Source organism: Nannospalax galili, unplaced genomic scaffold (assembly GCF_000622305.1).
Source record: "Nannospalax galili isolate Female #2095 unplaced genomic scaffold, S.galili_v1.0 scaffold1051, whole genome shotgun sequence".
Lineage (NCBI taxonomy): Eukaryota > Metazoa > Chordata > Mammalia > Rodentia > Spalacidae > Nannospalax > Nannospalax galili.
In genome coordinates, this window is record NW_008331995.1 from 1,566,251 (window position 1) to 1,592,662 (window position 26,412).

The window sequence follows — 26,412 nt, forward strand, 5'->3', positions numbered from 1 at the left end:
GTCTTACTGTGTAGTCCAGGCTACCTGGAACTCAGGACCTTCCTGCTTCAGCCTCCTGAGCACTGAGGTCCCACTGGCCACTTTCTTATCTGATGGTCACTGTTACTCAGAGGAGAGGGGCCCATCATACATAGCCCCGTATCACACTGTTGCCAATGGCTGCTCTCTTCCCTCTTTCCCATCCTGTCTTTCACTTAACCTGTCTAACCTTGCTGCAGAAAGGATGCCTGATTTGCTTCAGCAATGTAGTTCTCAGACCATGGATTCTGTGACCTAGCTCCTGTCCTCACAACGCCCCCAACTAACTGGGCCTCCTGTGACAGAACATGCACCATGTTGTCCTTAGACTAAGAGGGTATGCAGGGCTCTTGCCTGGAATCAGAGTCATAAAGACACATCTACCATCATGGAGATGGATTCAGACATCTTGAGATCAAACCCAGTCTGCTCTGAGAGAGCTTTGTGATTTGGGCCAGTTACAGTTACCTCTCTTAAGGAGAGGTAAGGCTGTGAGGACTTGATGTTTCTGTCTAAGCGATGTTCGGCACAATGCCTGAAGCACAGGAAATGCTCAATGAAGGTGAGCCATTAATTTCAGTGTCAGTAGAAACAATGCTGTTTACTGTGACCAGGATAAAGAAACCATACCCAGCCATCTGTTGAGGCGGGGGTTCAGGGAACTTAACTCTTATGAGAAAGAAAACCTTAGCGCAAAGACAATGGATGGTGAAGAAGAGACAGAGGCTCAAATGGAGGATCCTTCTGCTTTGACTTGAGCACAGTCATGAGGTCACAAGACAAACCATCACTCCCAAAGCAGGCTACATAGGCCCAAGCTTCCTACAAACCTTTCCCTGAAAAACTGAGTTGAAAAACTCATGTTTTGATTTCATGAGTGGAATCGGTGCTTCACAGATGATTGAGGAATCCTGAAGGAACCCAAACGTTCTGAAGAATTGGCTGGGGAAAAACTATGAATGAACCTTCCCTTGGCATGGAATTTTCCTACTTAGGAACTGCTTCTTATCTGAGTTTAGCAAATTAGTTCATGTGTCTGAGTTATTAAAATACATGAAAACAAATTACTCTTCATTTACTTAAGGATTTACTTCCCAAAGGATACGAAGATAGAAATGAGGAGATCCTGAGACACTTGAAAAAGGCAGGACAGGGTCAGCCTCTTTGCCACTGAAACACAAGTCACACCAATGGGATGCTTTAAGCCACTGCTCTTAAGAAACTGTGCTTCAAATGTTTAAAACTCCTTGGTGATGGAGGAAAGCCTTTTCGAACCATTATGTTCTTTGTTTCTTTTCTTTCTTCCAGACATCTTTCTTTACATTCCTCTATATGTTTAGCAATGCTCTCTCTCCTAAGGCTAGAGACTGACGAAACACTTCCAAAACAGGTCTTCCTTAGGAAAGTTCAGATGAGTTTGTCCCTGGATGATTCTGTGGTTGATGGCAAATCTACCCATCCTACAGAGACAGGGCTTGAGATTCAGAATGCATCATTTAATTCCAATCCCCGGACTTCTGTAGGCTCGCAAAATGGGGAATTCCCAACACAACATCAGTTTGCAAAGACCTCATGGGAACCAAGAAGACATTGGGGCCAAGTTTTCCTGTCCAGAATAGAGAATTGCTCATGTTCGTCCTGCCTTCCAAGTTCAGAAGCTCCTTGCCAAGACCACTGACTATTTTACAAAATTAGCCTAGGCTGATTAATATAGCATTTTTCCAATCCCCAAACCACGGAAGAAGCAAGAAAGTCTACAGCTGCAGAACAGGAAGAAAGAGGCAAGTACCACCCATAGAAGACACTGAGTTTGCATTTCTGGTGTGAACACTGCAAATTTCACATATCTGCCATGTAAATCTTATAAATTTTGAGACCTCCAGATTCAATATTTATTTATGTGACGTCATAAAACTTGCCGATGTATCCTACTAATATTTTGAAAAAGTCATTCTATACCTTTTTCCTACCTAGACATATTTAGCAGGGCGTGGTGGTGCACGCCTTTAATCCCAGCACTCGGGGAGGCAGAGGCAGGCAGATCTCTGTGAGTTCAAGACCAGCCTGGTCTACATAGTCAGTTCCAGGACAGCTGGAGCTATGGGGAAATCCTGTCTCAAAAAGACAAACAAACAAAAAAAAGAAACTCAGGGTGAAAATAGCGTAAATACAATACTCATGTGAAGTCTCACAAATATTTTAAATAAAGTTTTAAAACCACAGGTGCTGATAGTACAGCCCAACACGAGAGCAGATGTTTAGCATGCAAGAGGCCTTGGGTTCAGTTCCAAGCACTATCAGACACAGACACAGACGCAGACACACACACACAGACACAGACACACACATAGACGCAGACACAGACACAGACAGACACAGACCCACACATACACACAGACGCAGAGAGGGAGGGAGAGCTCAAAACATATGTGTGAGATCGTAGTATAGGTAGGACTTTTCATCTTGTTTTTCTTTCATAAACCCATGTGCATTTTCCTGCATATTGCAATATTCAGAATTTTTAATGGATAACTGATGTGCTGGGTTCACTCATATTGCTTCTTTTGTTTTGTTTCTTTTTATTTGTTCTGGTGCTGGGGATTGAACCTCTGGCCTTGCTAGGCGAATATTTTTGAGACAGGGTCTCGTTAAGTTGCCAAGCTGGTCTGAAACTCATTCTGTAGCATAGGTAGGCTTTGAACTTGCAATCCTCCTGCCTTATCCCACCAAGTATCAGAGACTGTGGGTCTGTGCCACAGACGTGGCTCTACAGTGACTCTTTTGGACTCTGTTTATGCATCTCTTTCCATTTAGTGATGTACTGTTGACATCTTAAATCCATCACAGGGAGAATATACACAGCATAGAAGCTGGAAATGCTACAAAGGAGGGATTTTGTCATTAAGCATCGCTAGCACTCTACTGACTGTGCAGTATTCCTTTATTGAGTTATAACTTGTTAAATCAAACCTTTGCAATCCAACATCTAATTTGTTTTTAAGTTTTGGCTGAAACTCCATGCATCTTGCTGAATTCAGAAATTAGGCCTGTAGCTGGGAGCATTTCCTCAGGCTCTGCTCTCAAGCATCAGACTCCTGGGTTAGACTCTGAGAACATTTGTGAGGCCTTGATGCAATGTGGCCAATTGCCCACAGAGCAACTGTTCTAATAACATCTCCAGTGCACAGGAACAGAGGGGCCTGAGACATGGCAAAGGGTGGATCCTGGTAGGGTGAAAGGCTTTGAGGACTCACCTGTGGGCACTTGGCAGCACTGTAGCAGTCCCCAGCGGTGGCAAAAGGGACAGGATGTCCTTCACTTGTCCTTGCAAACTGTAAGTCAGTGGCTGTGGGGTGGGGAAGGGGTTAAAGGGGGAGGAAGAAAGAAAGGGGAGAGAGGTAGGGAAGGGACAGGATATTAATAAGGAGACAGAGGGGAGAGAATAATGAGAAAATAATCAGGAATGGGAGAGAAAGAAAGAACTCGGATTATTAGTGAGCAAATGGATCCAGATGTGCACTGCTGTTTTCTTCATTAGAGTTGTGATTCTGAGAGCTTTGTTCCCTGGGCTTTATCAGCACTGGCTGTCTGTCTCCTTGGAGTATGGAAAACCAAAAGAGGTTTAACATGACTTTGGAATTGATTCCTACACAAATAGGAATCACTTAAGTGCAGTGTAATTGGGTGAGGGTGAACCTCCTGTTAGCTGCACCCCAGGCTTAAGGACAGGGCAAGAAGCCAGGTGAGCATTTCCAGCCCTAAGGGGCCATCCCGAGGTTTCCTCTGTCTTCCCGTGGCCTAGTTGCTATTCGTGCCAGAATGTGGAGCAATTAGAACATACATCTTGAAATTATTAATGGCAGTTCCTCAAGTTTGGGGCTAGCTTATAGTTTAAAAGAAAGAAAGAAAAATAAAGCAACTGAAAACAATGCGCAGTGATGTTTTTAACCCTATTGCTGTTCCTGGCTGCAGCACAGAATGCACTGAGTGGCTTACAACTGGGAGTGTGCTGCGGGAGGGCTGCAGGCATGGCTTCGGGCTTCAGTAGCTGGAGAGGGTTTTTATTTTTTATCTTTCTGCTTTGACTTTCAGGAGTGGTGGAAGCTTAAAGATTCCTGCAGCAAACCCCACTTTTGTGGGAGAGAAATCTGAAGGCCCTATTTTGAAGCAAAGAGATCCTTGCCTACCCAAGGGATTCTTAACTGAGTTCTTTTTCTTTTTGAAATTTTCATCAGTGTACATTAATGATACATACTAGTGGGTTCGGTCATGACATTGTCATACATATATAATGTAATTTGATCATATTCACTACCATTTACCTGACCCCTCTTCCTCCTACTTAACGCCTTCCCCAGTACATCACCTTCTAGTTTGGAATCTTTTGTGCCTTTTTATATTTGCGACACAATAAATTTGATTAGCATCATTTACAGGAGCATGGGTGAGAGGTTTAACAGGAGAACTTACAGCAGTTACACCACTGAGGAAAATGTATCTCCCTGTCACAGCAACAATTAGCTGCCTACAGACTCTCAAGGAGCGGTGGGATTTATAGGTAGTGGTTGCTGAGGGGAGAGGGTCACAAGGCCCTACTCCTCTTTCAGAATCTAAAGCTGGAGCCTTTTCTAAATGAAGACACTACAGACCTTGTGCATCTAGTCCTAATCAGTCTAGCTGATAGCAATAAAAATATGTTGGTACAAATCAAGTTTAATCTCCCTCAACAGAAACCAATGTAATATTATGGGTGCAATGTAAATGAGAAAAAATTTAATTATTCATTATTTCTGTTCTTCCTCTATTGAAGAGAACATGCTTATATATTTTAGCTGTCTTTTCCAACTCTTATGATTAATGTCCCCAACAGAAACAGTGCTGGCCAGAGTATAAAATCAGGCCATGAGCAGGCTTGTTATGAAAGGTAATTCTGGGCTCCATTTTTCTTCCATAAGTTGACAATCAGGTAAAATTAGTTTTCCACCTATGTATATGTGTGCACTGTGCTGTGAAGACCCATCTGGAGGGGGAATGTTTTCATGTGAATTACTTTGCTGTGGGGTTCCCTAGCTGCTGTTTCCAGAAACATTTTTCTCCTCTATTGCTCTTCCTGCATCAGCATTAGTGTGGAGCACCCTCTTAACCTTAAGGTCTTGGTATCAATGCCATGTTTACTAGGGTGCTGCCCTGAGGCCTCATATGCAGTGGTGGAACTCCCATAAATATTTATAGCTTTCCTTCCTTCATTCAGCATAAATCTGTTAGAGTCCTGTCCTATGCCAGGTATGCTCCAGGCACTGGGAATTCAGCAGTGAACACAAAGGATCAAGCCCCAGCCCGTGATGCTTACTTAGGGCAGGATTATGATTGCTGGGCTGTGAGCTCCTTATGTGACTTCCATACCTAGTCACTCACAGTACCTGCTGCTCACTGAGCGGAGAGGAGTGTGCACCTACGTGATGGCCCACTGAACTTACTTATGATTTGCATGCTGGTCAGGTCTATTCGTATTTTCTGGAAGCTGGAAAAGCCGGCAGCTGTGTAGTCCTTCCGACATTGGCAGTCATCTCGTCGGCTCCCGTTATAGGGGCATTCTGTTGGGTTGTGCAACCTAAGTTATGGAGATAATGTTCTGGTAAGCATAGGAAAGTTTCTCCAGGCTCTCTAGGCTCTTCTGCAGGGGAGTCCTCCTACCTGTGCCCATAAACCTCAGAGAAATTCTCTGAGTCACCATGGACCAGTGTCACATACTCCTTGGGGTGGTCAGAATGCATCCCTGCACAGAAAACCTACAAGACACACCAGAGGGAATCCAGGAAAGGCAGTCAGCAATGGAGCCATGGGAACAGTCATCACTATGAAAACATTCTGAGTTCACACTCACTTTCAGGGACTTCCCTCTGATGATCAGAAAATATTCACCATCTTCACTGGCACTGTTGAGTCTTTTTACCTCCTTGCAGTTCTGAGGTAACTCACCTAGGAAGTACAAACCACAAAATGGGTGTGAGGTTCGGAGATGTTCAGTATCTGTCAGCAAAGAGATTGCACTGTCCATACTAAAATTCATTAGCCAAGAGGTAGAGAAGCAGGGGCAGAGGGATGTTCAGTGGTAGTTTAGTCTGTAAAGTGCTTACCAGGCAAACACAAGGACCTAAATTTGATCTACTAGAACACACTTTAAAAAGCTGGGTGTAGGACAGATCATGGTGGTGCATGCCTTTAATCCCTGCACTTGGGAGGCAGAGACAGGCAGATCATTGTAAGACTGAAAGAGGCCAGCATGGGATGGTCTACATAATGAGTTTCAGGCCGGCTGGGGCTATATAGTGAAATCCTATCTCAAAAACCCAAAAATCCAAAAACCTAAAAAAAAAACAAAAAAAAAACTAAGGTTGGGCATAGCTGCACATGCTGTACTCCAGGACTAGGAAGGTGGAAACAGAAGGCTCCCTTGGCCTTGCTGGCCAGTCAGTCTAGGTGAATGTGTGAACTCCAGGTTCAGTGAGAAATCTTGTCTCAAAAATAAGGTGGACAAGCCAGGTGTGGTGGCGCACGCCTTTGATTTCAGAACTTGGGAGGCAGAGGCAGGCAGATTTCTGTGAGTTCAAGGCCGGACTGGTCTACATAGTGAGTTCCAGGCCAGCTGGGGCTACAGGGAGACCCTGTCTCAAAAAATACCATAAATAAATAAATAAATAAATAAATAAATAAATAAATGAATGAATGAATAAATAAATAAATAAATGTAGACAGCAATTGAGGAGGATACCTAGGCTGACCCCTGGCCTCTTCATGTGCAGGCACACCCATATACACATGAACACACACACACACACACACACACACAGAATCACCACATTTTTAAAGGGTAAAGACAGATGAACAAAGAAGCTTTGCTCTTCATGCTAGACAAAGACTACTTCAGTTCAGTAACTTACAGTCATAAATATTGTGGCAGGTTTTTCGTTCTTCTGGCTTTAGATCGGTGGGACATAAGTGGCTGGGTTGGTCCTCGTTGGTTAAACACTGCACAGATCTGTGCATCACTCCCATACCACAGGACACGGAGCACTGAAAGGCAGAGGAGAGTTGGTGGGTGGTTCTGGAACCTGGGAGATAGAGGCTTTGCTGGCACGATGCTTGGAGCCTTAGGGCTGTGCAACAAGTAGCTGACATTTATTGATTACTTACTATGGCCAGTTGCTGTGCTATGCTTTACATAGATATACCTAAGCATTGTACATATATACCATACATGTAAATATACACATTTATATATAAACCATTTATGCATGTGTATAACATTATATGTAATTATATAATTGTGTGATTATATAATATGTATACTTTTTTCATTTAAACTGAAATAGTACTACCATTACTGTCTTTTCACATATGGAAGATTGGGGCTCAAATATTAAGGAATTTGTTCAAGGTCATGGTGGAGCCAGGCTTCTAACCCTAATAACTTTCAGCACATCATACACTTTTGCCTGGTCACTTTTCAAGACTGAGAACTTCACAGCCCAAAGCCAGAAGACTGTGTCAATGATTCTCCAGAGCAGGCTCAATTTAGAATATTCGTCTTGTGTCCTGAGTGCAGCAAAGTTATTCCAACACAGAAAGACTAGAGCATACAGAGTCCTTAACAACGGAAGCAGCCAAAATTCATCCTGTGTAACTCTTATTAAAAGCCAGATTTTAAGGGCTTGTTAGGAAAAACAAAAACAAACGCAAAAAAAAAAACCAAAAAAAAAAAAACTAGTAAAATATATGTAACATGAAATTGGCTATCATAACTGAAGTTCTTTTTATTTATATATTAACCCACTTCATTTTCATAGCTACCCATTTTATAGATGAAGAAACTGAGGCATAAAACTGTACAACTTGCATTCTCCTGGGAGGCAGCAAGATTAACTTTGGGCTATCTGGTTTTCTATAGCTCTTTCTATTCCATCAGCCATGCTAAGTTGCAAGCAGGCAGCAGAATTTCAGACAAGGTTTGAGATTCTAGGCCTCTACTTACACTGCCCCAGTTGCCAACTCTCCAGTTGGCCGAGACTGGACAGTCCCTCAGGTAGCAGGGATGGACGCTAGGAGGCTGTGTGCCAGGGCAGTTCACCGTGGTTTGGTAGCTGTACTCGTAATTCTCCTTCTCTGTGTAAATCTCGCTGCAGGAGACCAGCCTTTGTTTGTAGCCCTTTCCACAGGTCACTGAACACTGAGAAGAGAGGGGTCAAGAGGGGACGTTCCAGCATCTCCCTGCAGCAGCCACAAAAGGCCCCCACCTTCCACACCAAGCCTGCCCCCATGCCCAAGCTGCAGAGTGCTCTCTCTTTATCAGCTCAGGCATCCATCTAGGACCACAGCAAGCACTGCAAGGCACTCCCTGAATCTCGAGCCCCTTCCTTTATCTAGTGCTCCTAGGAGAAGGATGGGAGATACCCAACTGCCATCAACCACCATTTTCTAGACCTCTACGACCGACCACACCAGATAAGCCACCGGATATGGAGAGAAAAAGGAGCCAGCAGCCCGGGAATCACATCCTCAGTGTGAAATGCAAAAGAGGACTCCAGAGAGTGCTGTGTTTCAGCACATCTGCCTTCCTCTTAATTTCCTTCTCTCTTCTCTCTCCTTAGCTCTGGGTTTTGACTGGCAACTCACCTTTCTACTTTCTTTTCTTTATAAATCATGTGATCTAATGATCCTTTTATTTTGAGTATACAGCAAGAGATACAGCAATAAAAAAGAAAATTACAGACCAGTTCCTTGATGAATACAGATACAAAAACTCTCAAAAAATATTTGCAAACTAAATTCAAGGACATAGCAAAAAGATCATTCACCATGATCAGGTTGGCTTCATTCTAGACATGCAGGGAGGGTTCAACATATATAAATTCACAAATCACACAACTGGACTTAAAGACAGAAATCGCATGATCATTTCAATAGATGTAGAAAAAGCCTTTGACAAAACCCAGTATTCATTCATGAAAAGACTGGGAGTGGAAGGAATGTACTTCAACATAATAGAGGCTATACACAACAAACCTGCAGCCAATATCGTGCTAAGCAGAGAAAAAAAAGCAAAGCATTTATACCAAGTTCAGGAACAAGACAAGGCTGTCCAATCTCACCACCCCTATTCAGTATAATGCTTGAAGTCTTAACTAGAGTGATAAGACAAGAGAAGGGAATAAAAGAGATGCAACTAGGAAGGAGAGAGGTCAAAGCATCCTGTTTGCAGACGACATGATTCTGTACATCACAGACACTGAAGACCCACCAGAAAGCACATTGGGGCAGAATAAAAGATTAAATAAAAAAACTCAATAGCTTTCCTGTATACCACTGACAAACTTACAGAAAAAGAAATCAGGAAACAATTCCGTTCACAACAACCACAAATCACAAAACATCCTTGAAATAAGCCTAATAAGGAAGTGAAAGATTTCAAAAACTTTAAAATACTGAAGAAATAAATAGCGGAAGATGCTAGAAGGTGGAAGGACCGCCCACGCTCATGAACTGGGAGAATTAATATTGTGAAAATGGCCATTCTCCCAAAATCAATCTACAGATTCATTTCAATCCCCATCAAAATTCCAATGCTATTCCTCAAAGAAATAGAAAAAAATTTTTTTGAAAATTTATATGTGTAGGTGTCTGTAGAAGCCAGAAGAGGGTGCCACATTTCCTGGATCTGGAGTTGCAGGCAGTTGAGAGCCATCTGATATGGATGCTGGGAATCAAATTTGGGTCCTCTGCAAGCTCAATAGCACTCTTAATCACTGAACTATATCTCCAGTACCCCCTCAAAAAAAAAAAAATGATATGGAAACACATATGAGCCAGAGCAATCCTTAGAGAAAGCATACTGCCGGCATTATCGTCACACCTGATTTAAGTTATACTACAGAGCCATAGTAATAAAATCAGCGTGGTACTGGCACAAAAACAGACAGTGGAACAGAACAGAGGGCACATATATAAGCCTATAAGATTTTTTTTAAAACAAAGATGCCCAAATTTCACATTAGCAGAAAGACAGCTTGTTCAACAAATAGTGCTGGGAAAACCTGATGTCTACATGTAGAAGTGCAAGATCCCTGTCACACCCTGTACAAAATCAACTCCAAATGTAAGACCTGAAACTCTGCAACTAACAGACAAAAAATTGGGGGAAACACTTCGAGATAGGAGGCTTTCTGAATAGACTCCAAACTCTCAGAAAATAAGGTCAATAGTCAATAAATGAACCTCATGAAGTTAAAAAGCTATAAATCAAAACAGTTAATTGACTTAGACAATACAGAAATGGAGAAAATATTTTCCAGGATTAATATACAAAATATACAAAAAACTAAAAAAATTAAACAAGAAAACAGATAAAACAGCTTAAAAAAATGGAATTGGAACCTGAATAGAAAGTTCTCAAAATAAGAAATATTAATAGCTAGCAAACATTTTTTTCACATTAAAAATTTTTATTGACTTTTTGTGTATTTCATACAGAACATCTTAATCAAGTTTATACCCCCTTCCCTGTTGGCACCCCCCCCCTCACTGGATTTCGTACATTCTCTCATTTGTGTTAAGACCTCTCATGTCAAGTTAGTCTCTCCAGACATCCCTCAGTGCAAGTTCATCCACTGAGGTCTAGTTAGCCTATCTGGAGTCCCTCCCTTTAAGAAGATCAGCTCTTCCTTACCTAGCAGTAATCGGCTGCCAATAATTCTTCCACTAAGATTGGGGCCTGCTGTTCATTTTCACCATTCTGTGCTGTTTTTTTTTCTGCTTGAGTTTGCATAGGTCTTGTGCATGCTGACACTAGGAGCTTGTATGACTATTTCCTTATGGTCATGCAGTTCCTCCCTGGCTCTACAGTCTTTCCACCCCCTCTTCCCCAATGGTCTGAGCCCTGGGTAGATGGAGTTTAAGAGTCCTGACTAAGGACTCAAACTCTGCAGATTTTTACTCTCCACACTTGGGCCATTTGTGACCTTTTTTGTTCCTGGCCCTCTATTGCATGAGAGAGCTTCATTGATGAGAACTGAAATATGCATTAGTGTTTTCTTTATCTCTTTTTCTACGTTCGACGAGCCTTCAGTGTAGAGAGGTTGCATTGTAGATGTGCCACTTAGGCTTGGGTAATTCACAATCTCTGTGTATGACCAGTTGTGGAACTCTGTAATAATCTCTGTCTGTTGAAAAAGAAGCTTCTTTGATGGGTGGTGACTAGTATACTTGTCTGTAAATTTAAGGATCCATGTTTTGCACATAGTAAGAAATTACATTTGTCTCGGGATGTGACAGCATTGGGGTTTTCTCTAAGATCTATGACCTCTCCAGCTATGTGTATTTGGCTAGGTTTACAGTACCACACGAGTTTCCTCTTTAAGTCCCAAGATAAAAGTGCCACTACAGTTTGCTGTGCCATTCCTTTATGCAGTTATTAGGCCTTGAAGCTGGAGTTGGACTATTGACTGAAGTTCTCCCTTAATAGCTTTCTCGGTGCTCTCCAAAGTTATGAGAGCTACCCTTCAGGGGAGGTGTCTTCCGAGTAGGTTCCAGCTGCAGTCCTCCAAATCCTGTGTTGGAAGTATGTCCTGTCTTTAGCAATAGGGTCTTACCTTCAAGTTCTGGGAGGCAATCAAAGGCTGTGTTAATAGCCTGTGCATTCTTTTGGGAGTGTCTTGAACTACCCTGGCCAACAATTCAAAGGAAGGTTTCTCCTGTCTGGCACTGTATCTTGTTATGTAGTCTTCAGCTGTACATGTGGACTCATGTAGAAATACTGCATGTGTAACTTTTTAGTAGGTTTTTGGGACTAATATGATTCCCTCTGGGTTTTTTTTTTTTTTTTTAATACAGGTAGGCATTATTTATCTCTCTCCTCTCTCTCTCTGTCTAACACTCCCTCCATACCCTCCCCATTTAAAGTATCCACATTTTCCCCATTTCTCCCTTGATAATTCCTGTCTACTATGGTCCCACCTCTCTTGAGCTCCTTCTTCCCCTTTATCCCCATATTTCCTTGTATAACCCTCTCTTTCCCCCCCCAATTTAACTACCCCCTTTTTATACATTTCTCCTTAGTAACACCTGTATCATACTGTTGTTCTCTCTTGGGTTCCTTCTTTCCCTTTACCTCCCTGGTTACTTTTCATTTTCCTGGTTCCTGCAGTTATATCAGGATATATATTCATATATAAGGATTTGGTGCTAGGATCCATAAATGAGGGAGAACATACATCATTTGTTTTGCTGAGTTTGTGTTACTTCCCTTAGTATAACAGTTTCAAGTTCCATCCATTCACCTGCAAATTTCATGTTTTCATCTTTCTTTACTGCTGAGTAGAGAACTCCATTATGTAAATGTACTACACTTTTATTATCCACTCACCAGTTGAGGGACACTTAGATTGCTTCCATCTCTTAGCTATTGTGAAAAGAGCAGCAACAAACATGGTTGTACAAGCATCTCAAATAGGATGAGTCCTTTGGGTATATGCCAAAGAATGGTATAACTGGGTATACCATATGGTAGGTTTATTTTTAGTGATTTAAGAGTTCTCCATACTGCTTTCCATAGGAGTTGCACGAGTTTGCAGTCCCACCAGCAGTGAATGAGCATTCCCTTTTCTCCACATCCTCACCAGCATTTGGTATCATTTGTTTTCTTCATCTTAGCCACTCTGATCTGGGTAAGATGAAATCTTAAAGTGGTTTTAATTTGTATTTCCCTAATTAATAACTGTGTTGAACACTTTTGAACACTTTTAAAGATGTTTCTTAGACATATTATTTCTTCTTTTGAAAACTCTCTGTTAAGATCTTTAGCCCATCTTTAAATTGGGTCATTTGTTTCTTGATTCTTTGCTTTTTGAGTTCTTTATATATTCTGGATGCTAAACCTCTGTCAGATGTGTCGATGGTGAATATTTTTCTCCCACTCTGTGGGTTTTCTCTTCACTTGTTTGGTTCTTTTCCTGTGCAGAAGCTTTTTAGTTTAATGAGGTCCCATTTAGTTTAATGTTGATTGTTGACCTTAATTCCTGAGTAACTGATGTTCGATTTAGAAAGTCCTTTTCTACACCTGTATCTTGTAGGTTACTGCCAATGTTTTCTTCTAACAGTTTTAGAGTTTCAGGTTTCACATTGAGGTCTTTGATCCATTTTGAATTGTTTTTTGTGCAAGGTGAAGATAAGTATCTAGTTTCATTCTCCTACAGGTAGAGATCTAGTTTTGCCAGCACTATTTGTTGAAGATGCTGTCTTTCTTCCATCGTGTTTTCTTGGCAACTTTGTCAAATATCAGATGACTGAAATTGCATGTACTCATGTTTGGGTCTTCAATTATGTTCCATTGATCTATATATCCTATATATATGGATGTTTGAGAAGGTATGAGTTCAGTGCCCAAGGAAGCCAGAATAAAAGTTTGGAATCTTGGAGCTGGTTGTGAACTGCCCAATGTGGGTACTTGGGAACTGAACTCAGATCCTCTGTAAGGGCAACACATGCTATTAACCACTGGGTCATCTCTCCAGCCCTTGTGCCATATTTTAATTATCCACTTATCAAATGATGGAAATCTAAGCTGATTCCATTTCCTACCTATTGTGAATAGGGCAGCAGTAAGCTTGAATGTTTAAGTATCTCTGTGCCAGGGTATAAAGTCTTTGGGTATATTCCCAGGAATGGCAAACCTGAGTCTTCTGAGTCTTAGGTATTTCTACTTTTTGTTTTTTTGAGAAATTTCCACAATGATTTCTATAGTGGCTACATCAGTTTACACTCCTTCAAACAGTGAACAAGAGTTCTTTCTCTGTATCTTTACCAGCATTTGTTGTTGTTTTCCATGATAATAACCATTATGACTGGGGAGGAAACATTTTAAAAAGTGTTCAACATCATTTGCCATCAGGAAAATACAAATTAAAAGTACTTTAAGATTCAATCTCTCACCAGTCAGCATGGTTATTATCACTGAAGGCTCCCTAGACACAACCCAGGACACAGAATTTAAAAGAACAATCACAAACATGATCAAAGAATTCAACAAATGTAAAGAACACACAAACAGATAAAAGAACTAAAAGAAGACAGGGATAAACTTGTGACTGAATTCACAAAAGAGATAGAAATATTGGAGAAAACTTAGGCTGAGTATCACACACACACACACACACACACACACACACACACACACACACATACTCACACTCACACAGACACAGAGAAGGGGGCCTAGTAGGGAAGAGGAAGGGGATCATTGGGACTAGGAGGGGGACAAGTGAGGATAGTGGGGATGAAATTCTCATAATAAAGCCCATTCTTATTTATAATTAACATATACTAATATAAATGAATGAGTGAATGAATGAATAAATAAATAAATAAATTAACTGAGTGACAGGTCCTGTAGATCAGATGGCACTTTGAGGCCATGTCATTGATTAAGCAGCCATCCTTTGTAAGGTGCTACAAAAATGGTGCGGTTGGTATTCTGGACCCCAGGTTCTGCAGGAGAATAAGATGAACTCTTGGAAATCACATGTCACATGCATTTTGTGCTTTTTCTGGGGTTGAGGGACCAGAGTTTCCATCAGTCCTCAAGGATGATTAAAAGCCACCCTGTCTGTCCAATGTCTCTTGCCCTACTGCTCTAAGTCACATAATTTTTTTTCCCTATGACCTTTCTGGGCTGGCTTGAAGAAATCCCAGTGACAGGAGAGAACAAACCCAGCCAGAGGTGTGCAGAGCATCGCTGAGCCCTCCTTCCTGCTGGCTGAGACTGGAAATGTGCCATCCTCCCTTCTTCCTTCTTTGGTTGTTGTTGTTCGAATGCTAGAGGGCCCAGGTGACTGCAGGCCAGGCTACCCCAGTGTCCCTGTGCAGAGAGATATTCACAAGCTCTGCCTGGTTGTGCTGTGCGTAGGTGTTCTAGAGGGTGTGACCTAGCGCCAGCATGCACTGACCTCAGTCTGTACTATCTTCCTCAAGGGTGCACATTGAGAAGGCAGGTGCTGAGACCCTAGCCCCTACAAACCAAGAGCAAAATGCATTCCCATTTGTGCTGGGGATGCAGTTGGAGACAGACATTTGCTGACGAACCAGGGCCCAAACATGGTCAGAGGCTTCCAGACCTCTTAACAGCTGCCAGAAAGAGTAGACACTCTGGGCTAGCTGACAGCAGTGTCGTGAAAAGGCTGGTGGCTCTGGCTCTTCCAGCCCTGCTAGGCCAGAATTCTGAAGTGTGTGTGGTAGTTGTATGGTGACTAGACTCCACATGCCTTGGCCTTAAGTGTGTAGCTCTTCATAAGCACGTTTTACTTTTCCAAGTTGAACATAACAGGAAAGCAACATGAAACACCCTTCCATACATCAGGGCTATATTTCAGATTGTACATATAGGAGATATATATTTCCTTTATGCATTCTCACAGGTCTGGTCTAGACCCTGAAAACACAGGTGGAGTGAACTCTGAGAACACAGAGAACCCTCTAGAAATTCTCCAGAGTGAAGGAATGCCTTGTAGTGGCCCTTGCATCTTCAAAGACAATTTCTAGAAGGAGTTCTGGAGGCAGGTTTTCTTTGCCTTCTGTCCTCACAGGCTCCCTGCCCTGTGGTCCTTATATTTATGCCCAAATCAGTTTCCAACCCTCTAGTCTTTGCCCATAAAAATCTGTGGATTTTTAAAAAATCCATAATATACTTGAAAAATCTTCAGAAATGTAGAAAGTTGTTTTTCAAAGGATGGTCTTTCTGGGCTGAAGGGTTAGCTCAGTAGGTAAAGTACTTGCTGTGTAAGCACAATGGCCTGAGTTTGATCCCCAGAACTCATGAAAAAAAAAAACAAAACAAAAAACCCAGATGTGGTGGCATGCACTTATAATACCAGCACTGGGGAGGCAGGGACAGGCGGATCTCTAGAGCTTCCTAGTCAGCCTGCCTTGCCTACTTAGCAAGTCCTAGTGCAGTAAGAGACCTGGTATCAAAAAAATAGGTGGCTAGCACCTGAGAAATGATACTTATGACATGAGAGTGCCCCCCGCATATATATACATGCGCACTTTCACATATACATGAATATGCACACACATGCACAAAAACACAAAGGCATTCTTTTTCTCTGTGTGTTGCCTGAGGTTGTATTAAAGTTATAGGAGTAACACGACTCTTAGAAAAAGAATGACATTCTCTCAGCACAACAAAGCCCCCACAAGAGACTGGCCAAGAGAAGGATGTCAGTCTTGTCTGAGTCAGAGTATAGCAACTCCAATGGACACAGAGGAGCCAGAGCCAAGAAGAGAAATCCCCTAGGAGGAAGGATGGTGCATGGGAACAGGGACAAAAAAGACCTGAGGAGGGACAGAAGGGTACAAAGGAGGTTATCCCCATACTGAGAGCTGGGCATGGGGGAATGTCTCCTAAAATAGCCAGATGTTAAAGGCCAAGGAGTAAGGGCAAAGGGAAGAGAAGAGAGGAATTATGGACAGAGGCCCCTTTCCAACACTTTCTTGTTGGGGTCTGAGTAGTTGGAAGCCTTTGCTCCACACCCAATGTCAAGGACTTTTCAGAACACTCATCTGGACTCACTTCTTTCTGGCTAGCCAATTCTAACAGTATTTCTTAATGATCTGACTATCTACCTTTACTTGTGTGTGTGTGTGTGTGTGTGTGTGTGTGTGTAATGAAAACACTTTTACTCACTTGGCCATCTCCTTAACCCTAAGATACTAATTTTTAAATTTTTACTTATTTTATTTTTATGTGTATAAACGTTTTGCCTGTCTGTATGCCAGCGTGCCCATGTGTGTAAGGCCTGTGAAGGCCAGAAGAAGGCTACAGATCCCCTGGAAATGGAGTTACAGATGGTTGTTAGCTATTATGTGGGTGCTGGGAACTGAACCTGGGTCCCCTGCAACAGCAGTCAGTGTTTTTAACCACTGAGCTATCTCTCCAGTCCCAAGACACATTCACATATATAACCTTCTTCAGGCATTTGAAGGCAGCCTATGACTTTGCAGCCCCTGTAATAATTCTTTTTTATCCATACCAAAAGGAGATCAAGGTGAGTCATAGAATATAGAACTCAAGGAACTTGGCATTGGGTAGGCCTTCTGCGGTTTGCCCCTGTGGGACCCTGGCCCAGTGGGCTGAAGCGCTTTCTGAAAGCACAGGATTTTCAGAGGCAGACCTGGCAAGGTAGGTCTGACTCACCCATTCCTATTCCAGTACTCTGATGCTCTTACATTGAAAGCATCACAGATTCCCCAGGATAGTACCTCAGACCATTCTCCTGTGATCCAGACATACTCGCAGGGCTGCAAGCTGCAGCTCTCGTGGTCTGGAGGCCGCTGGTCCATGTCACAGTGAGCACTGTGCACTTTACCTTGGTCCTCAGCCACACACACCACCTGTCGGTACCGGGAGCCTTCACCACAAGTCTTGGTGCACTGCAAGAGACAAACAGAATGGGATGACACCAAGCCTGACACAGCTTCAAGCCCTTATTCTTTTTAAAATATTATTTAATATTTTTATTTTTATGTATATGAATATATTGCCTGCATATGTGTAAGTGCACCTGTGTTGTGAGATGCCTGTGGAGGTCAGAAGAGGGCATCAGATTCCCTTGTAACTGGAGTTATGAATGATTGTTAGCTGCTATGTGGGTGCTGGGAATTGAACCCGAGTCCTCTGCAAGAGCAGCCAGTGTTCCCAACAATTGAATAATTTCTCCAGCCCCTCAAGCCCTTATTCTTGAAGTTATTTGTGCATTTAGCTAGACAGCTTTTAAGACAGTAGGATCCCTAGGCAGGGACTGCCAGAGAGCTCCTTATTCTATCAGGCACCTAAAAACCCTATTCCAGGAATGAGGATGTGCCTTCCATACCGGCTGTTTGAATGAAGAAATGAAAGGTGTGACTCTCAGGCTTGGAAAGGACTTTCAAACTTGTTTACTCAACATCCATTCAAACACTGAATAGCTTTAAAATGTACCACCCCAGGGCTGGGGATTTAGCTTAGTGGGAGAGTACTTGCCTAGTATTTGTGAAACCTGGCTCAATCCCTAATACTGCCTGGGGAGAAAAAAAAAAAAAAGGCAAGAACAGAGGAGGGGAGGGGAGGAGAGGGAGGAAGAAGAGAGGAAGGGAAGAGGGAGGAGAGAGAGGAAAAAGGAAGATGAGGAAGGGAGATAGGAAAGATGGAAAGAGAAAGGAAAGTAGGAGGGAGAGGAAAGGGCTGGAGAGGAGGGGGAGAGGAAAGGAGGGAGGGAGGGAGGAAGGAAGGAAGGAAGGAAGGAAGGAAGGAAGGAAGGAAGGAAGGAAGGAAGGAAGGAAATGTGCCCTATGGTTACCAAGGTGCCAGGAAGGTCATCACATCTCATAAAGCAGAACTAAAATCATCTCTCCACAGACTGTGCCATTTTGAGCTCTTTTCTATTCCAGGGCACATTTCCCTCACAGAGAACCCCCTTTCAGGTGTGTGGTCCGACAGCCTGATCTCTGACAGGTGGACTGCTCTCAGCTCCCATCTCCCATCTCCCAACAACTATTGACCAGATTCTAATCCAAGGTGGGTCCTGGTGAACAAGGGTGTCCGTGAACAGCAGCAAGTCCCTGGTTCTCAGAGGGGAACTCCTACTTGAGTACCAAGGACTGACAGTAGAGGACAACTGGGCAATGAGATGGAGCAAGGGCTATCATCCCCATTTCTGAGATGAAGAAACTGGGACTGTGAGAGCCTGCCACTAGTCCCTTGGGCACACACATTTATTTCTATAATTCAACTGAGGAAAACAGAACAAGTGGCATGTTTCATTCCAACAACAAACCGCACTTGGAAAGTGGATTTTGTATTGGTGTTGATGTCACCGAAGCCTGTTCTGTCTAAAGCATTGCTGCTACCTGACATTTTAAGTCCACACTACTTTGGAAAGCTGTGGGGAAGAGGCTGACTTGGGCAGCTTCCAAGTCTTTTACCCTAGAGACTGGACATCTGTTGTTGTGGGCTTATCTAACATCGGAAAGTTCTTGTGTTGTTACTGCACTTCTTGTAGCACTCCTCATTTTCAGTTCTGCAGGGAGGGCCACAAACCCCTCTCTTTTTGTAGTACAGCAGCAATTCTCTTTCATCTGTCTTGCCTTAAAGATATTTGAGTTTGAGATACAACCTCATTCCGAAATGCCCTCCCCAATGCACCCTATGTCTTTTGTATAGGTGTGTGGCAAAAAAGACATAACACAGGGTCTGGGGAGATGGCCCAGTAAAAATGTGAGGGACATGCAAGCATGAGGACCCAAGTTTGGATCCCCAGAACCCAGGTAAAAGCTGGACGGATGTGTGTCGGGAATCCCAGCACCCCATGGGGGAGATGGGCAGTAGACAGGAGAATTCTGAGAAGCTCATGGGACAGCTGGCCTGGCATACACAGCAACAAACAACAAGAGAGCCTATTTCAAACAAGGTAGAAGATGAGACCAACACTCGTTTGTCCTGTGACCACCACACATGTGGGTGGCACACAAATACCCTCATTCTCACACGTGAATAAATGCACACGCACACACATACATAAATACACACATATACATAAATAGAAAAAGAGACAACAGAAAATTCAGTATTTAACCATCTTAAAATGTACAAGTCAGAGATCTGAGTCCATGTGCAATGCTGTGCAGCCATGGCGACTACCCAGCATTGGGGCACTTTCATCGCCCCACTTCTGTCTCCAGGAAGCATTCATGTGTCTTTCCTCCTTCCTGCAGACCCTATGGCCACGCTTCCTAGCTCCATGGATTGCTTATCCTGGGGATTTCGTATACAGAGAAACATCGAGTATGTGTCCTTTTCTACCTGGCTTTTCTCACTTAGGAGGGTGTTTCATCTATTTTGGAGCATGTCTCAGTAACTCATCCCTTTTCAGGCTTGATCGTATTCTAATGTGTGGCTATTCAGCACTCATCTGTTAATGGATATTTGGGTCACTTCCCTCTGAGCTACTATGGATATTGAGATACCAACTTGAATACCTGATTTTATTCTTCCTAGGAGTGGAATTGTTGGATCATGTGATACTGCCCCCTGTCTTTTGTGAGTCACTTGTGAAGCAGGAGAGCTATGCTAGTTCATCCTAGCAGCCTGATCATTGTAAATTTAAAAGTCCAGCTACTTGGAGGCAAACCTCAGTATCTAGCATGTGGAATCACTCATCAGGTTCCAGAGGCACAAATATGACCTGAAGCCACAGTGAGATGAACAAGGGTCACAAAACAGCTTCGAACTAGAGGGAGAGGCTGGTGGAGCCTGGTTCCTTAGAGGGGTAGGCTGGTGGAGCCTGGTTTCCTAGAGGAGGAGGCTGGTTCCCTGGCTTGCTCTAGCTCAGGCGTTTGGGGGTTTTTTTTGGCTTCCTTGTAATAAACTGGCAACTATTGTGAAGTTAAAATGTTTTGCTGAATGTTAAAAACCAAACAGAGGGGCTGAAGAGATGGCTCAGCAGTTAAGAGCACTGGCTGCTCTTGCAGAGGACCAGGGTTCAATTCCCAGCACTGCATGGTAGCTACTGACATCCATAACTCTTGTTCCAAGGGAATTTTACACCTTCTTCTGACATCCATGGGCACTGCATGATATGGGCTCACTTACATACATGCAAGTAATATACACACTAAAAATATTTTTAAAAAACAAACAGAAACTTAACCTATGATGTGTTGATCTCTAAAGAAGCATATAACTACCCATAGAGAAAACAATTCTTTAGAAAACTAGGACTTAGGGAATGCTAAGACTGAGTCTTCCCATACCCCAATGCACTCTCACTAACCCATAAAGCTTGTATTGGTGCCAATAAGTAACAGCTCCAAGAAATACCACGATTCCTGAACGGTTTCTGCTTGCTAAGTGCTTCCTTTCTCAGTCTTGAAGAATAGTTAACTACTATAAAAACTGTTTTGCCAATGGTGGGGAATTGCATGAGAAAATTTACCCAGAATATATCTTTCTGGAAATTAAAAATTAAACTAGGTAAATAAATGACTTGCTCCCTTCTTTGGAACTAATCAACAGAACTCTGAAAACCACATGACAAAGGTTTTCTCTTGGGATCTTAAATCTTGGCAAAGTCATGGGAGAAAACAAATTCAGCCCACGCTACTGAAGTGCTTCAGTTTTGGAGACTATCATTTCCTCTGTCCTCTATAATCTGCAACTCCTTCCCCTGTCCTGAAATAGGCTCTAGAATGTTCTAAATAGAAAAAGATCAGTCAGAAAGTTTCAGCAGTCTCATTCTGATTTCTAGGTTGCCTCAATTTTCAGTATGGCTTTCTGAATTTCACAAAACCAACCAAATACATGACTAAGTAACAACATTAGCCTCTGTGAATTTCCACACATACTAAATTCTTAAAGGAAATAATCACAGTGATGGGCTAAAAAGGAACTCAGCCATTGTCCTCAGTGTGTGTGCCTTTAACGGTGCCAGAATTAAGGGGGAAAGTATTTTTCCAAATTTGAGGATGAGGAAACCCTCAAATAAACTCTCAGAGTAATATTTTATTCAATATGTTGCTTGGTCACAGGGTGATGTTCTAGATTGGATCATTTAATGTAAGAGGTAGAAGCTGTCCTTCCTTAAAGATTATAATCAAGTTGCTTTCCATTTTGACATAACATCTTTTAGTGCAATTTCCTAACCAGGGGGAAAGAAAATCACTTGCTATTCATGAGTTCTGCCTTTTAAGGTTGTTCTCACCAAGGATGAAAGAATTTTCCATTTCTAATAGCATATTACTGCTGTTGGGTAGTGTATGGGTGGACAAGTCACTGACCCAATGGAAGCTGATAACATGAGGTTGCACCTGCTGGAATTTTATGTCCTAAGGAAAGGTAAGGACAAATGAATCAATCTACTGTTGCTTAAAAGAAAGAAAAGGCAAATCCTTAAATTACCAATTGATTCTATTCTCAAAACCATTTTAAAATCAGTTATATAAAGCTGGACACTTTCTGCTCCCAAATAGGACATTCAAAATGGAAAAGGAGGCAGAAATACTATGATGGAGACTTTCTGTAGCTTCAAAGTCATTCATTCATCCACCTAACATTCGCAATAGGCACAGGTCTGTGCTGAGAACTAGAAGACAGTTTGGTGGCCTCTTACTCAGCTTCTGTCCCTGCCTGTCTTCAGGGAGCTAGCCACTCTCTGCCTGAGTTCCCATGAGCTACTTAGCTGGCTCACTGATTACCACTGAGGTTTAACCCCCATTCAGTCATGTTAGCTGTGGGTTCCAAAACAGATAGTGTCACTTAATTAGAAGCCATGTGAGAGAGAAGAGAAAGGATGGGGGACCCTGACAATGCTAATGGGGGGGGGATGGAAACTGATGAGGAGTGAAGGGGCAAATGATCATCTGGGCCAGAGGAAGAGAGGGACCCTCTCAGGATTCAGCATGGAGGACAGAGGTGAACAGCTACAGCACATGTGTTGGGGAGAGGATTTGGGCAGTTGGGGGTGTGTATGTCATATCATCTTACCATCTTATCTCTTTCCAAGGTATGAGGGATGCAATCCAAGATCTTACACATGGTAGCCAAACACTTTATCACTGAGTTGTATACCCAGCCTTTTATCTTTTGACAGTATCTCCCTGTGTAGCCATGGTTGTCTTCACACTTGCCACCTTCCTACCCTCCCATTGCTGGGGTTGTAGGCACATGTCACCATGACACTCTGTCTCGGAGAGAGGTTTTTACATTATATTATTTGAAGTTTTGGGATTTAAAAACATTCCTAATGCCCAGGACCTGGCACTTGAGGTGGTTAACACACACTGTTGAATAACTGAATGAGGCAATGGCTAATGAATGGTTAAGGCTTAGACCTGCAGGCACATTAAGCCCTCATCATCCCCTGTTGTAAATTTCAAGCAAGTCTTGTCATTCAACCAATCAAAGGCTTCTGCTCATTCCAACTCTTCTCTTCTAAGGAGATGAACTTGGGAGTCACTCCACAGCTGAGTACAACAGCTCTTAGACTTGAAAAATGTTCTAGAGAGGCCTCAGTGCCTGTGCTGGGTCAAACAGTAATAGGCTGGGCAGTTCTGCAAAGTCACAGTGTGTTCATGGCCTTGTGACAAGAAAACACAGCAGCTGTTTTTCCAGGAAGAATATTTGCTTAACAGTTCCAGAAGACCCTGGAATGTCTTTATTCTCTGCAGTTAAAGAAGCAGGCACTGTCCTTCCTTCCCACCCACATTTCATCCCTCCATTCATAAATTCATCCATTCAAAGGTGTCTTACATGCTGTAAGTACCATGCCAAATACTGGAAAGATTCTGGAAAACAAAGTCCCTATCTTAAATAGCTGCTACTCTTTCTCCCTGGCACAGCCAAAGGCCTCACACTGAGCAGAATGGCTCTAACACCACAGCCTTTCTGACATGGCTTAATGTCATAGTTATCCAATTGCACAGTGAGAGTCTCACTGTTAGAAGAAGGTAGGGGTTGCAACCCAGGAAGCGAGCAATACTTTGAAACTACCTCTCCAGTAAAAGGCTTAAGGAGCCACTAAGAAAGAAAAGAAATTTCAGATGAGGGCCATGCTGACATAGGGAGATGAGGGTATAAGCTCTCAGAGCTAGTGTTCCAGAGGCCACGTTCAAATTCTAACCTTACTGTTACATGTACAAATTTCAATGAATCAGTGCACCTAAGCCTCATGCTTCTTCATAGTAAACGGGATAAAATATAATGACCACATTGAAGAGTAAGGAAACGGTTTGATGGTGTATTTCATGTAAAATTACCCAACAAGCCTTGTCTATATCTTACTAAACACTAAGTTCTATAATGTTTATCATCACTAGCTTTGGGCATTTAAGCTAAACAACACCAGGAGATGTCTCTCACAGTGTACTCTATGGGAACAGCACTCCCCGAATGGTGAAATGTATAGTCCTTGTGGCTGTATGAAGTATTCCTGATGGTCATGCCAGGATAGACAAGCAGAAGAGATGTTTCTCAAGACAGATGCCTGAGTAACTTCTTTAAAAAAGAAGGGCAGAGCTGGAGAGATGGCAGTGGTTAAGACCATTCTTCCAGAGGACCCAGGTTCAATTCCCAGGCCCAAATGGCAGCTAACAACCATCTGTAACTCCAGTTCCAGTGGATCTGACACCCTCTTCTGGCTTCTGTGGGCACAGCATGCACGTGGTGCACATACATACATGCAGGCAAAATGCTCATACAAATAAAAAAATAAAATAAGACCACTGCTTCTTCCTGATCCTGTGCATCCAGAGCAACTCAGTTCCTTCCCAGGTCCCCAGGAGCACTCTGGGCCTGGCTGGCCCCGCCTTCACCTCCCTCTGCTTCCTGGGCCTGCAGGACCCACAGGCTTCTCTCCAACCCGCTTCTATCTCTGGGGTAAGTTAATTGGGCCCTCCATGCCTTGACTCCCCCAGCCTCACTTATCTCCCCTGTAGGTCTCTCCTCCTAGCCTGGGCCCTGTCCCATTCTTTGTCTTGGCGCCACAGACACCTGGGAAACCACCACTGCTTCTTCCTGATCCTATGCATCCAGAACAACTCAGTTCCTTCTCAGGTCCCCAGGGGCACTCTGGGCCTGGCCCAGGGACTCTGCACAACACGCCAGCCTCTTTCCTGGATGCGAGGGCTGACCTTTCCTCATCTTGATCTTTTGCATCCAGACCAACCCAGCTCCTTAGTGCAGTCCCCAGGAGCCCTTGGAGCTGCCTCCCGCACCCATCTTGCTTAACATCTCTGGGTGGCACATCCACCAGCTGCCTGAGACCGGCATCTTTCCTGGGCCCGGCTCCCAGGCCAGTCCAACCCCCAAATTCCTGAGGCCAAAGTCTATCCTGGAGGGATCCAGACCTTAGGAGAAAGCCTGAGAGCATCTGATCCTCATCTGACTTGGGCCTCTGTGGGAATTCCTGAAGACAAAAGCAATCTGGCCACTCCAATATAAAATCAAAAGAGAGAACTGTGAGCTTACAGGAACCAGCCTTTCATGCCCCAAAATTAAGCCACAAAGACACATAAAGTTCACAAAAAGAAGCAGGCCTATATTTGAAGGCTTGAGTCTCACACAATAATCAGAAACTACAAAAGAAATTCACATGTCAAAATCACAGAGAAAAAATAATAATATGAAAAAACAAAATATTGTATCCCCACCAAATACCAATAGTCCTCTAGAGGAGTACAATGAGAACCCCGTAGACATAATGCAGGACATGGAACTCAAAAGAACAATTATAAACATGACAAAATAATTCAGTGAATTTAAAGAACACACACACAAAAAGGAAGAAATCAAAGAACTGAAGGAAGATAGGGATAAACTTCTGAATGAATTCAGAAAAGAGCTAGAAATAAATAAAGAATACTCAGGCTGAAATGAAGAAGGAAGTGAATCAGGCATACAGGAAGGAGAAGAATCCCAAGATAATGGCATGGACCAGATCTTCAACAGAATCATGGAAGAAATTTCCCAAAATTAAAGACATGCCCATACAAATACAAGAAGCATACAGAAGCAAACAGACAGGACCAGAAAAGAAACTCTCCATGGCACATCATAGTAAGACCACTACACATACAAAACAAAGAGACAATTCTGAAAGCTGCAAAAGAGACACAACAAGTCACATATAACGGAAAACCCATTAGAATTACAGCTGACTTTTCAATTCAAACTATGAAAGCCAGAAGATCCTGGACCAAAGTATTCCCAGTTTTAAATGACCACAGATGCCAACCCAGATTACTACACCCAGCCAAAATTTCTATTATAGTTGAAGGGGAAAGAAAAGTCTTCCATGACATAAATAGGCTGAAGGAATTCATGTCCACAAAACCAGCCCTTCAGAGAGTTCTGGAAGCAATACAAAGAATACAAAGGAAACAATGACTATGCCCAAGGAGTTGCGGAAAGAAATTCAATGAAGGTATAACTGTGGAAAAGTACAGCTATATCAAGAATGTGAACAGAAATAAAAATGACAGGATTCAATACACATCTTTCATTAATAACACATTAATGGACTGAACTCCCCAGTCAAAAGACACAGACTATATGAATGGAATAAGAAACAAAACCCATCTTTTTTGTTGTCTGCAAGAAACTCATCTCACTTTCAAAGACAGACGCTATCTTAAAGTGAAGGGTTGGAAAAAAATATACCAAGAAAATGGCACTAAGAAAAAAGCAGGTGTAGCAATTCTAATATCTGAAAAAATAGACCTTAAACTAAAACTAATCAGAAGAGATAAAGAGTGTCACTTCGTTCAGATCAAAGGAACAATGAATCAAGAAGATATTACAATCATGAACATGTATTC

The 26,412-nt window shown here is 42.7% G+C and overlaps 1 protein-coding gene across 4 annotated transcripts in view; it reads right to left on the reverse strand.

The window, feature by feature from the left end:
* Positions 1-26,412, reverse strand: part of Adamts9 (ADAM metallopeptidase with thrombospondin type 1 motif 9) — a 182,128-nt gene that overhangs the window by 18,230 nt on the left and 137,486 nt on the right. For all 4 annotated transcript variants that reach the window (XM_008827120.3, XM_029560637.1, XM_029560638.1 and 1 more), the window contains 7 exons: positions 17,326-17,496; positions 8,051-8,245; positions 6,960-7,092; positions 5,903-5,997; positions 5,713-5,807; positions 5,496-5,629; positions 3,273-3,364 (listed from right to left, as the gene is read on the reverse strand). In XM_008827120.3, coding sequence (XP_008825342.1) covers positions 3,273-3,364; positions 5,496-5,629; positions 5,713-5,807; positions 5,903-5,997; positions 6,960-7,092; positions 8,051-8,245; positions 17,326-17,496 — 915 coding nt within the window. The remainder of the gene's footprint in view (positions 1-3,272; positions 3,365-5,495; positions 5,630-5,712; positions 5,808-5,902; positions 5,998-6,959; positions 7,093-8,050; positions 8,246-17,325; positions 17,497-26,412) is intronic.